Source organism: Apostichopus japonicus, chromosome 15, assembly GCF_037975245.1.
Source record: "Apostichopus japonicus isolate 1M-3 chromosome 15, ASM3797524v1, whole genome shotgun sequence".
NCBI lineage: Eukaryota > Metazoa > Echinodermata > Holothuroidea > Aspidochirotida > Stichopodidae > Apostichopus > Apostichopus japonicus.
In genome coordinates, this window is record NC_092575.1 from 16,939,344 (window position 1) to 16,953,383 (window position 14,040).

A 14,040-nucleotide genomic window follows, 5' to 3' on the forward strand; every position below is an offset into this window, starting at 1 on the left:
TGGTCAATTGTTGCAATGTTGTGAAAAATGAACCAATGGAGGAGTACTTAAGAACGCTGTTGTCAAGCGTCCTAGACAACAGGTACTTCAAGGTTGCTTGCGTGAAATATACGTACCCAGCGCAGAGAAGTAGAAAGTGTCAATACGAACGGAGAAATGTACAATTATCGAATGCAATATGAAGTGTTTTATAAGAAAATAATGGAATCATGTTATTTTAAATTAATGTATTTTCTAGTGAAAGTTGGCATTATTATTAGAGTCGAACAACCGCTTGTCTGAGTCAGTAATTATGCAGTTGTATACGTCAGGTCTCTGTAGGATGTTCAACTTTTTTGCCTTACGATGAATTTGTTTCGACCCCGGCTACATATTTCATTGAATAAACTATTAGACTTTTGTGTTCCATTTCGTTTACTGATGAAGTCTGTAGCCCAAAAATACTAGGTAGTATAACGTAACAAGGGATGGGAAGTCGTCTCAAAAACTATTTAACTGTGTACTGTAGTAACCTCTGTGTAGTAGTTGGTGGTGCCTCTTTTGGGAAATACAACTAAGAAAGTGCAGTAGGTATGTGATGAAAGTTGACATTTCACTTGGAAATTAACTGTTCTGCATTTCTACAGATTCTGTTGTATTGCACTGAAGGGATATTATTAAACTGAACATTCAACATTACAACCAAAGAAATAATTAACGCAGACAAAACAACGTCAGCGCAGGCGTAGACAAAAGTCGATATTTCAAAGAAAAACAGACAATGATATCTCAATCATCCCTTCTGATACACCTTGAAGAATACTGAAGAAAGAAGGGCAAATACACTTGATATTTATTATTTTTATTATTTATTTCAAATATGTTGCTATAATTGTCACAGTATACAGAAGGGTAAAACTATCAAGGAGTTGAAGCTGGTAATGCTTACATATTTTGTGATAATTAAACTTTCCAAAAGTCCCAAACAATATAGGTTAAGAGTTGGCACCTTGACATTCTGGGCGACTACCCATATAGTGCAGCACACACAACTAGATGAACAAGTTACCTTGCAAGTCCCCATTTTACACATATGGAGGAAGACAGGCAATAGATTGGTTTATAGCCTTATCCATGGACACAACGTAATGATTTGACCAGGACTAGAAACCGCAATCCCAAGTCCATTGCCGTCATCGTTTGACCGCAACGCCTTCCCAGACCATCATAACAACCGTAGGCACAACAAACATAGTTCCCATTGATCCCAAATAGTGATAAGCAAGGTAACTCTGGGGTCTAGGCTCAAACATGAATATTGTAGAACAGTGTACACAGAACAATTTAATATTGGATTATAATAAAAAATAAAGTCACACACAAACAAGAAAAACGATGGAAGATACCTAAAAATGGAATATTGATAGAATGGACGGAATGTAACTAAAAGAGAATGATAAAAAACTCTGGGGGGGGGACAGTCCCTGTCCACTGCACCCCCCGCCCTTCCAAAGCCCATAGAACAATGAACAAAAAAGCAGTATCCCAGACTCATAGACAGACTCCCTGGAGCCCTGCCTGACTTGAAGCCCTTCACCATTAAAACTTCATGCATATGCTATAACTGTCACATCATTCTGAATATGTACATTTTATCTATAAATATCTAAAACACAAAATAAAACATTGTAGGAGCTATTTCTGTTGATATCCATTATAAAGCAAAACTTTCAGAGCAGATTTGCTTTCGATACAAGATAAAAGTCTGTTACATTACTTCATTTGCTCATCTGAGGAAACTTGCAAGTTTTAGCACACGATACCATTAAGTCTGCTCATCAGAGATAATTACAAAACCTATCAGAGAACTTGTGCAGTTTTCACACAACATCTTCAACCAATGAAACTGTGTTGCAAATTTGCCAAGGAAAATGGTGTTTGAACTCATGCTGCAAGTGATAACGTTGATATGAAACGTTGTTATGAAAGAAGATTTCTAAAACACTATTAAAAATTCCTCAAAACAATGTATTAGTATTGTTAGTATTAACACTAAGACTGGAACAAAGGAACTTTTGTCAACATCACTTCTTTTTAAAGCAGTATTTCAGACATTTTATATGCTTTAAAGGCAATTATCTAGACAAATATGAACAAAGGGGTAGAAACAATACCTGCACTGGAAAAAAATATCTTTTATAAATTCCTTAAAACTAACACATAGCAAACGTAAAAAACCAAAGCAGATCTATGCCATTATTAGTTTTTCAGTTTAAAACAATGCATGGCACGCTGCAAATTTAGACTAAAGTTTAAACTTTTAATCGATTAATAAAGGCACTGTAATGCTTCACACATTTTGCTCCATTCAACTTTCTAGACCTGAAAGAGTCAATTTTTTAATGCCCTTCGTAAAACTTTACATAGCAAACGTAAACACAAAAGCAGATCAATACCATCATAAATGTCCTCTGTAAAATTTTATATCATAACAAGAGTTGGAGAGATTACCTGATATATCAAGTCTCATCAAAGAGAACAGACAGTCTGATTGCTGATTCAGATCTTAATTTAATAGACTGAATCAGTATAATTACAACTTGCAGGGTTAGCTCCAAGCATGCAAAACACAGCATCATTCTTCTTTATGCATTTTAAGGCAATGTCATCCATATTTGAAAAGTCCTCTTTTTTTCTTTTCCCCCTTCTTTTCCAGCACAGGCAAGTTTCCTGTCAGGCACACATGATAATCATCATTTCTTGTTTTCAATTCCCAGTAGTTTCTTAGTTATCTTTATTCTGAAAAGGAAAAAAAAATTGTCAAAACCAGAACACATATAGTCAGTATAGGCTGCCAAAACCAAAAATGTGTCCATAGAAAGTGCAGTAGGCAATGTATTTACAACTCTCTCATAAAATGCAGAATCTGCAATCAAAGTTAAAATTTCCCATTGCATTAAAGTAAGGTAACCAGATGTTCCCAAATTTTTGAGGACAGTCGCCGGATTTCATAAATTGACACTGGATTAAAAGTATTCGCGGAATTGTCCCCTGATTTCCTGTACTGTCACTGATCATTCCAAAATTAATAAAAATGCCCAGAATAATGTCAATTTGAAGAAGAAAAAAAATATCAGTTGCAAGAGAAAGAAAGTACAGAAACATGGACATTTGACTATCATTCTTGAAACAGCACCAACAACCTTTAAGATCTCAAAAGCCCACCCAACTTTTGATACATATTTAAATATCACCCTTAAAGTACATGGGGGGGGGGTCAACATCAGTATTCTGGAAAAAGATAGAGTCACCTCACATTTCAAGAAGTTTCAAATCAGAAAAACTTAAAATTGACACTGACTGCTACCATCCACAGAACGAAGCAAATCAAAAACACAAATTCCTATGAAATGTTCCAAAATATTGACAATACTAAACACACAACTTTCAAATTCTCAAACTGGTAGTTGTACCTGCATGGACTCGCTCTCCTCGTTTCCACAATCGAGCCCGTTTGCAGTATCCGCATAGGGTGGAAGGGATGACTGTTCTAAGTTAGCTACCATCTGCCTTGACTCTGACAACAGTCTGTGAAGCTTGGTGGTTGGAGATGCATCTCCCTATGAAAGAAAAGCAGGCGGAACACAAAATATATTCATCATTAAAATCCTTTTGAAGGCACCGTTACACTTACATAGTAGACATTTGACTTTTTCACACAATTGAAGCCAGTTGAAGACGCCATTGCGATATTCAGGCCTTGAAATTCAGGCAATTTACTGGCTAGATGACACTGGATTTTGCCGTTTCCCGGTAGGAAAAATGTCACTTGCATTTTCCTGCCAATAGACATTAAGCATATAAGCACAAAAGTCTTGTTATAATCCTCAGTCAAAACAGTTGTCACGATTTCCACACCTTAGTTAAGTCCCATACCATCAGAGTATTATCAGCCATCAGCATATTATCAGCAAGTACTATACGGCTGCTCCGGTACATACACTGATGTGTGCTGTAAGTCAGGAAAATGTCAGTGGGAACTTGATTTTAGCCAGTAGATTACGGTTTTGTATGTTATGAAGGAAAACAAAGGCATTTTCAACTGAATTGCCATGATAATGTCATTATACTTCTGCCATTACCAGATGCATTCATGAAAGAAAGAAAGAAAAAAAACATCTTTAATATTTCACATTGTTATTACGTTGCAGTTTCCATGGCCAGTGAGTGGTACTGAAGTATCACAGCAACATTTAGAAACAATCAACTCCACAAAAATGGAGAATCCTATTTTTGGCATAAATTATAACACCTCAAAGTTATTATCAAGTATCAATTTAATTTACTCTAGTGGAATAAATATTGCTTGAGTGAATGCTTGAGTGAATGCTTGAGTAAATGCTTGAGATCTGGAGATACAGGTGTACCAAAGTAACTGATCGGTCTGATGGCAAATTCCTTTAGTGCTGTTCCAACTATTTGACATGCCATCAAACGACTGACAACAACAATTAATAGAGCTTTACTAAATCAACTTTCACCTAGGCTATTTCCCGTTTAACGATTAAAGCATCATTTACATATTGTCAAAAAAAAAATCTCAAACTTAGCGAGTATTACTCAAAATGACGTCACAACTGATTACAGTATAAAGACGCCCTTTAATATTTATTATTTCAGCAAATGTTGTAAAATCAGAACACAGTTTCATTTTTATTGTCAACATTTTGTAGCCCAGACACATTCTACACCTGTATCAATCACAATTAAAAAGCAATTTGGAAAATTTTCTAAGTTACGTTTCACTTCTGAAAATAATGCTCGATTTAGTCAAGTGTAGTCACCGGTATTGCTAAGAGATTTAAGTGTCCTATTTATTCAAATTTTTTCAAAAGAAAACTCAAAATGGTGCTCTTAAGACAGAGAAATTAAACTGGTAAGATTTCAAAATGGTGCTTTTAAAGACAGGTAATATAAACTAGTAAGTAATTCAAAATGTTGCTTTGTAAGAGAGGTAAATTAACTCTGGTAGGAAGAACGATGCCGACAAATCAGTTTCCAAATTTTTGTGATTCGACTGCCTACCTCTCCGGCATCGACAAGTTCCTCCTCTGATGTATCACTGAATTCCCCTGCCTCATCCTCATCTTCGTCTTCCTCTTGACCCACTTCCTCCGTACAAACAGATTCAGTCTCTCTCTGCTCTAGTTCCACTCCATCTCTTCCTGGGGTGCTAAGAGGTGACACGCCCTCAATCTTGATCGGCGACACCGTCTTTGATGTTCGAGGTGTAGATACAGGACTGAAGGCAACAACAGGGCTTGTGTGGGCAAAAGAAAACAAAAGACAGAACAAAAATGTCCACAGTGAAATTATGTTTACTTTTTTAAGATTTAATAACAGCTGAAAAGATGCCAATTTGATGTTCAATGTACATGTGTTTCGATCTGATCTGCTCTTGCAGTTTCACTGTTACCCAGGTAATACAAGAAAACTTAATTATGGGAAAATTGCAAAAATCAAATGGTGTCGCGCACATAAACGTGCAATGACTTTGCATGTTTATTAAAAATGAATTTTGAATATTGCACTTTACGATTTATTAAATTTGATCAGACAAAGCCTACCGAAATCTGTTTGTCATAAAAAGTTGTAAACATTCTCATAGTCATTCTCCATCTGCAATGGTAAAGCATACACAAGACTAACAAAACATTTTCTGCTCGTGGACACATGCACTGTAAACTTTGACCCGACCTGCAGACTTGAGAGGCATCGTGAAGGAAGAGTCCAATATGTTTTTTTGGGGGGGGGATCGTAATATCAAACTATAAAGTAGGCATTAACTCACTTTTCATTTTCTTTGTTTTCTTCGTCCCGACTCTTCTCCCTGTGGCTTTCCAAGTTCAGTTGTAGCAGTGACATGTCCCTGTACTGTCTGGCGTAGGCTTGTCTCAAGCTTGTTAACTCTGCATCGATCCTTTCCTGTTTAGAATGTTGGAGTTGGATGAGTTGATCTCTCCTTGTTTCTCTTTCGACTGGAGAAAGAAAAAGAAAAACGGTCCAGATTATAAATTAGAATGATGATTAAGTAAGACTTCAAATATAGCACTCAAAAGGCCATTGTTATGATTAATTCTACTTCATTCACAGTTTCTTTTATTCCATTTATGTTTTCAGTCTATTTTAACCTTGCTGTTTCATTTGCAGTCATTTCAATTTGCCTTTAAAGACCATTCATGAAGCAACAGGCTCTCTGACTTCAATACTTTAACTAAAGGGATTCTAAAGGAGAATCATCAAGGGAAAGAATTTATCAAATATAAAGGAGAATGTGATTTTATTCCTTTCGACCTCATTTCAAGTTTTAGGATGAAGATATCATACTAAACGCTTACCGGACAGGTCTAACTCTCTTTCGACGGCTTTCAAGGACTCCTGGGTTTTCCCCATCTCGACTTTCTGTTCCAGGTTAATACTAGCCAGTTTGTCCACCTCCACTGAAAGGAAAAACAGGAAAGTATAAAGAGAATTTGGTGCCAGATTAGAAACAAAGTATGATAAGAAATAAGTCCGTAGATAGATTATTTTTTGTTGGTGCAAAAGCATGATGAAATTACTCAAGTAACACATCGAATTAGATATCCCATTTATCTTTGCATATTTAAAGGAAAATGAAAGTAACCTGTGCTGGTACCAATTATTAAAATTGTGTAACTAGTTACATTTTACCAACTTAACACTAATGTTCTGTGAGTTACAATAAACACGGCAAAAGGTGGTACATTTGATTAAGATGTAGGTACAGTGTTTGGATATATTTCGCATTCTACCCAGGATATTCCAGGGTATATTTAGTATTCAAAGTTTGTACAGCAGTTTTACAAAATACTATGGTTCCAGTGTACAAAACTGCTCTGTACATCTTTGCACTTGTCTAGCAATTTGTCCATTTTGTATGGTATTTTGTTAAACGATACGGGATAAATTTATTCCCTGCACCTTCTTTTGTTTGTACTTTCGGAGTCAAATCAACTTCCAGTGTTAAATCCAATATGATCCGCACTTTGCTTTAACTGGACATACTTTAAATTGTGTATCAGTGTAAATATTATTTCAATCTTTAGAATTTCTGTGAACATCTTGCAAACATGATACTTTATCTTTATAATCGGAAGCTGTACCCTTCTACAGAGAAACCACAAAGAAAACGGTTCTATCATGAATTTGTACTACAACAGTGCTAATATATTACAACAGATAGGGCTCGATTAAAATTCTACTCCATTTGGGAAGCCAGCAAAGGAGAAACACTGAAAAACATTGTACTTGTAGAAACAGAAAATTAACCACCCAACCTTTCAAGTCAGACATTCATTAATTTCATTTCTCCATTAATGTACTTTTCATAAAATTCAAATATGCAGTACAAATTAGATTCACAATAAAACGATAAATTTTTGGACCCAGGTTCAATCTACCCCACACCGATATACAGGTAGGGATAAACAAAATGAACGAATGAAAATTGCATGTGTCATATATCATGTTGATACCCGTCCCGTGCGCTTCTGCCAATAAACGCCTGACCGTGAATAATAAACTATGTTACATTTAAGTGATTCAGCGTCTTTCTTCATTTCTTTGTAGCGATTCTTCCAGTCCGAAATTTCTTTTTTGCCTGTAGCTGCAGAGTATTTGCTCTCCTTAAAAAAAAGAAAAACGGCAAAAAAAGGATAATAAATCAATTTGGAAAGCATAATTTTTGACATTTTCTGTGACATTTTCCCAGATTATGTCATTTAAAAAAAAACACACAAACGCAAATATTGGTTTAGAAGGCAAAATCACAGATTATTGAGATGCTGAACAAGCTTCATGATATCACAGCTGCACAACAGGATAAGCTATGTACAGGGGTGGGGGGTGGGGGTAGTGGGGGAGACGGAGGGTCTACTCCTGCCATAAAAGTTGTCAATTCTAAGCATTCAATGAAAAACAGAATTCAAAGAAACTTACCTTATTTGACATTTCTAGTCTCTTAAATTTTGATGTCAATTCACTGATATGGTCAGTAGCATCATTTAGGTCCCTGTCCTGGGGTAAAAGGAAGATAAGCACTGTTATAGAAATATTAAAATAAGCGATTAAAGAACCTTAATAAAACAGAAAAAATAAAGTCATGAGATCGACGATGTGTGATATTAGAATGCGTGGCAGTTCTCTAGCGAACCAGGGGATAGACCACAGGCGCTGTTAACATAAACGTGATATGTAATCTGCTACTAGAAAACCTGGTTGTTCTGTTGCACAGGTGCAAAATCATTACAACTTAAATATAGAATCCTACAATGAAGCTGTGTTTGTAAGACTCATCCATACCTTCAACCTTATAACGGTGAGCAGCTCTTGTTCTCTAGCATCGAGTTGACCAACTTTTGTCGTCAGGGTTTGTACCAAAGTATTCAGACGTCCATTGTCTTCCTGTGAGAAGTCAAAACAACAGGGAATAAAAAGAGCATTTTACCTCTGTGAGATACATGTCACCATCTGTTTGCACCCTTCTTCCATGGCAGTGAATCATTTGAAAGATCCTTAAGAAATACTTCAATATACACACAGACAGCCAGTTGTAAAGTCAGTTGCACAGTGCCAACTGAAACATTAATACTAGACTTGACTAGACTGTTATCACCTAGCTTACGATAGTCTTCAGTGAGAAACATGTCACCATCTATTTGAACCTTCTTCCATGGCTGTGAATCATTTGAAAGATCCTTAAGGAATACTTCAATATACACACAGACAGTCGGTTGTAAAGTCAGTTGCACAGTACCAACTGAACATTAATACCAGACTTGACTAGACTGTTATGACCTAGCTTACGATAGTCTTCAAGAGCTGTGGTCTTAAGAATGACCCGCATGCACTACATGACCACTAAGCCCACCATGAAGCACTGGTTTTTTTTAACAAGCTATGATGGTTCAGGTCCCATGCAATATGATTTCCCAGTGATTGGTTACATTTTAGGCAGTTTTAGTTATATTTGGCCAATAACTGCCAGCTGCTTGTTAAGTGAAACAACACATGTTGAGGTCTCCCTAACTGAAGCCAATGCAACTTGAAAGTGGTAAAACCTTGTTTAGAAACAGTTTTTAAGCCCACTCCTATCAGCAGACTATTCCCGATCTTTCCATATTTCGATGGCCGAATTTGAGTTAGTTTGTATTCTTTTGTGCAGCGTGCGGCGGGCTTTATAACTAGCTCTGTTGCTGCACACAGACTTACTTGTAAGTCTGTGAGTTGCATACTGGACATGCTTGCTTTTTCAGAGAGTTGTTCCAACTGTTTCTGAGTTGTCTGGAGGGCACAGCTCTTAGATTGGTCTTGGGACTGAATGACCTTTAACCTTGTGGTCAAGCTTCTCACCTGATCATTCCGATTTTTAACTTCTCCTGTGTGACAGAAAACATCACATACTTTTTTTTTTTTTTTTTTTTTTTTTTTTAAATTGGCCTTTTTCACATTTTAGACACATTTGTAAAAACACCAACTGTAAAAAAAAAATACTTGAATAGTCATTTGGAATTTTTAAGATGACTTTTAAAGCTTAAATATAAATTATATCCAAAGCTGTAGCCTGCATTAGGTCGTAACTGTGCTCCATTACTGAACAAGCCATGCAATGTTAACAGCCAAATACCCTTCAATCTAACTAATAAATCTATGTGGTTACAAAACATTTCCAATTGCTTTATGCATTCACAAGTCAAAATGATGGGCATCTGTTCTTTCTTAAGGTGGAAATGTACAAATCACAAAGTCAAGCTCTCACCTTGTAGCCGAGTACATTTCTGTTCCAGTGTTAAGAGACGTTGTCTGTCTCTCTCCCAGGCCAGCATCTGTTTCTGGTGAGATGCAACCATCTCATTAAGTTCTCTGTCTCTGTCCTGAAGCTCTGCTATCAGCAACTGCAACTCCTTCCTCTGTTTTTGAATTGTGCTCTTTTCAAGTTCTGAGGGGTGTCTTTGCTGGAAATTACAAAGGAAAAAAACATGAATGAAAAGAAAAATTCCCTTTTTTATTTCCTGGCTCATAAACCAAGCTGATATATAGTACTACAATTGAAGTTGATAAACATTCTTATCTTGGATTGACCCAAATGACACAGAAAGAAATCATTAACAACAGAGACAGATTTGTTTTCAAGAATATTCCAGGTCTTTCATCTGCCATTATGAATTCCCTTTTCAGGGAGTCAAAAGAACTAAGCTTCAACTTGGGATCTGAAGGAGTGTTTCAATGTCAGTAAGCACCACATTTTTAGGAAGCCTCAATAGTATAGTAACTACCTGTGATTGCTTGACAAAGTAATTGGACACCTTGGGACCATCATACAAAATCATCTAAAATCAGCACTACAACATTTCTTAAACCAACCCAATTTGTGATAAATATGACTATATCTGAACAACGAACAATATTTATAGTTTCAACTTTCAATTAAAGAATTATAATATATAGAAGAGATCATCAACCCGTATAAACGAAGATGGCGTGTAGACCCCCGTTGGACTGGATGTCACTCTGCTTGGGCTAACTCTTGAGAAGTGTTCCTGCGTAGGACTGTAACTCCCTGGTTGTGAACGAGGACCCGGCGAGTAATTCTGAGAACTCGATGGGTAAGTCTGTGGGCTTGGTGACAAAACGAGATGACTTGATGGCAAGGATTGGTACTTGGAGAGAGATGCGATGGTTGGTGAGGATGCAGACGACATGTTAAGCTGGTTCCTCTTGGCAATACCACGATGGTCCAAGGGAGTACTGTGAAACATCTGTGGCTGGTTTGTGTACATTTTCCTAAAATGAAAGATACGAACACTTTTTCACAATTGGTTGATGCCAAAGAAACATGGCATATGTAGATTTGTCTATTCTATTGATCAGACAAAGATAATTTGCAAAGAATCTGATATATACATTGACAAACATGACAGTCCCCGGTATGTAAAGTATATATACTAAGAACTGCACGGTAATGAATGGAATTGGAATCACGTGTATACAACCGAAATAGGTGGGTCTGAAAGTACGTAAATAATGTCTCTCTGATCCAGGGCTAGCTAAGTGACATCCCTGGAAAGTAGAATATTGTCAAGCAAGATTCAAATTTGTACTCATTTCTTGATCAGGGGCATAGCTAGACTTTCTTTGTTTTTAGGGGAGGGGGCCCAATCAATTTCTAATAGGGGCAGCCATGACCTATTTTACCCAAAAGAAAAAGGGTTTTCTGACAAAAAAAAATTGGGGGCCTGACAGATATATGGGGAGACAGAACTACTCCCCCCTCTCACCTTCTCTCCGGGGGCTACACCACTGCTACTGATTTTCAAGTTGATTATTGACTTTAAGTACTGCAAATCAACTACATCAAACACTGCATCAAAACTTTTACCTCACTGTTACTTACAAATTAGTAGACCATGAGTGGATCATTTGTCGGTTACTGAGGATCAAGAGTAGATGTCGGCTGAAGATCGTTCATGATCACTGATGAAATAATCCATACATGTGAAGCCACTGGTCAAGTTATTATCCTATGGAGAAAGAAAAATGAACACTACCATTTTAACACTTCTTTTCTAGTCTACATACTTGTAGAGAAGGGTTAAAGGTTTTTATACTGTAGCTAATACAAGCATAGGCAACGTAGTACCTCAGCATTAATAATTTACTATGCTAACAGAGGTATTTTTTGAGGCAATCTAACTTTTGCAGTAATAAATGTCTTTCAGGCATATTTTGGTGCCAAACATCAATTGGGACATTGAAGAGGCTGAATCGAACCAAACGTAGCAAGGGTATGCCAACAAGATTTCAAGAGATACATGGAAAATGTTGGGGTAAAACTAGTGTAAGAATAGTCAGTCAGTGCATATATACCTGCAGACATACAGTATCTATAGTGCTCTAGAGCTGTATGACTACAGTAACACAGGTCTGCTGCATTTTGAAACCTAGTTTATGATCCTCACAATGTTTGCATACATGTACTACTATGCTTTATATGTACAGTGGGTGTTGATATACACACACTAGCCTATAATAGTTCATGTTGCTAGAGGGCCTTTTAAGAAATTTAACCATTTCTGATGACAACTTTAGTTTTACATCCATAGACTGAACCAAAATGACTGACATTGCGGTACAATTATAGAATACAGGGCCATTCATGAACTCTTCCCAGCATCCGGATGCGCGGATGCGCGGATGCGCGGTGTGTCTGTACATGTCCGTACACGTATGACGCCCTCTAAAATTCCATCACGTATTTCATTTTGACTCCGCATCCGCGCATCCACCCCGGGAGTACTAGGAATGGACTTAAATAATTTTCGAAAGTTTCCCCATATACCATCACGTATCCACGCATCCGCGCATCCACCCCAGGAGTCCTAGGAATGGACTTAAATAATTTTCGAAAAAGTTTTGACATATACCATCATGTATTTCCAATACTGAAAGTCCCGTATGTACGAAGATATTCCACATCAATAGTGTGTCGTTCTTAAAAGGCATCCGTACATGTGTGACGCCCTCTAAAAATCCACCACAGAAGTACTAGCAAAGGACTTAGGAAATTTTTGACTCCGCATCCACGCATCCGCGCATCCACTCAAAAAGAAAGAACTGGGACTTTGACATTTTTTACTCACGTACGTACTGGGGTGAGACTGAGCATCCGCGCATCCGGATGCTCAGATAGTATCATCGAGTGGCCCTGTATTCTATAATTACTCCGACATTGCCACAGTACAAGCAAATAAAATTCTGTATTTTAAAGTACTTTCATGAAATATTTCACACATCTTCTGGAATTGTACAGCAAACTTTACTACAGTAGGCCTACTACACAGTACAGGAACAATGTTTTGAATTTCTTCTTGCCTCTTTAAGACTTAGTACTTAATTTTTACTTGAGACTGACTATACAGTAAAAATCTATCCATTTTGTCTGATAGAAACTGATCAAACCTTTACATTGTTATATAATATAGGATAGCACAGTAAAGCAGCCAAACGAACTTTACGCCGGTGCATATAATTTAGTGTAGCTTAGAATTAATACTTAGCAAAGGCTACAGGCCAAGGCATTTGATCAAATGTCATCCTTGAAATTGAAACATAGTAGCACTTAGAACTACCAAACACTAAGACTGAAGAGGCTCCCAAAATTTCACCCTGTCTTAAACGTATATTGCCGTATGAAAAGAAAACCTTAAACTTAAACATTGACTGATTTAGGGTTGGACTAGGCTCAACAACTAAACAAGGTTAGGCAACTTAGTCCTATGTTAAATTGCCTGGATATAGGCTTAACACTACAGAACGTTATTAACCAAATGACGAACGTAACAGAACTTGTCATTTGTGAACTGATCGAGCCAATGTGAAGATCAGACTTATCCTACCACTATTATACTTTAGAAGTTCAAAAGCATTAACAAGAATTACATTCAAATATTCAGTGGACAGGACGAACGCAGCTATATGAGACGCCGACTGTATGAGATTATGACGGCTAAAGCAACAACTAGAGCTAGAACTTTAGGCTAACATTTTTATATTTTCCCCTCTCATGCAGGTCAGAAGGTCAGTTTCTACTAATCATTGGAAAGCCAAAAGTGCACAAATAATAATTTTTTGTGAAGAGCAAGATCGACGTAACACATATGGCGAGACGTATGCTTTCTTACAAGATGTTCAAGATTTGGTCGTAGAAAAGCCAGATTTTAGTTTTTTTTTCAAAAATAAAAGAGGTTTACCTATGGGTCATATGAACTCTAAAGACGATTTAGAAAACTCTCACGATGTGTTTTGCCGCTGGCCCGGGTCCAAAGAATACTTGACCAATTCAAATGACCACCACACTATGTAACTGGACCACGAAAAAGAAACCTTTGGGCCCTAGTCAAGACCAGCACGCATTGGACCACCTAACCAATGGGTCATATAAACTCTAAAGACAATGTAGAAGAGTGCCATCATGCGTCTTGC

The 14,040-nt window shown here is 37.1% G+C and overlaps 1 protein-coding gene across 2 annotated transcripts; it reads right to left on the reverse strand.

The window, feature by feature from the left end:
* Positions 1-829: 829 nt before the first annotated feature.
* Positions 830-13,654, reverse strand: LOC139981083 (coiled-coil domain-containing protein 62-like). Of its 2 annotated transcripts, XM_071993250.1 has the most exons (13): positions 13,498-13,654; positions 11,453-11,579; positions 10,521-10,842; positions 9,818-10,013; positions 9,271-9,437; positions 8,362-8,463; positions 7,999-8,076; positions 7,592-7,685; positions 6,378-6,479; positions 5,831-6,017; positions 5,065-5,299; positions 3,453-3,599; positions 830-2,778 (listed from the first exon to the last, which is right to left on the reverse strand). In XM_071993250.1, the coding sequence occupies exons 2-13, from the start codon at positions 11,476-11,478 to the stop codon at positions 2,764-2,766; spliced, it is 1,671 nt and encodes a 556-aa protein (XP_071849351.1). In that variant the 5' UTR covers positions 11,479-11,579; positions 13,498-13,654; the 3' UTR covers positions 830-2,763. The 2 variants fall into 2 exon arrangements, with proteins under 2 accessions (XP_071849351.1, XP_071849352.1); XM_071993251.1 differs by lacking the exon at positions 11,453-11,579 and having other exon boundaries at positions 13,498-13,620.
* Positions 13,655-14,040: the final 386 nt, after the last annotated feature.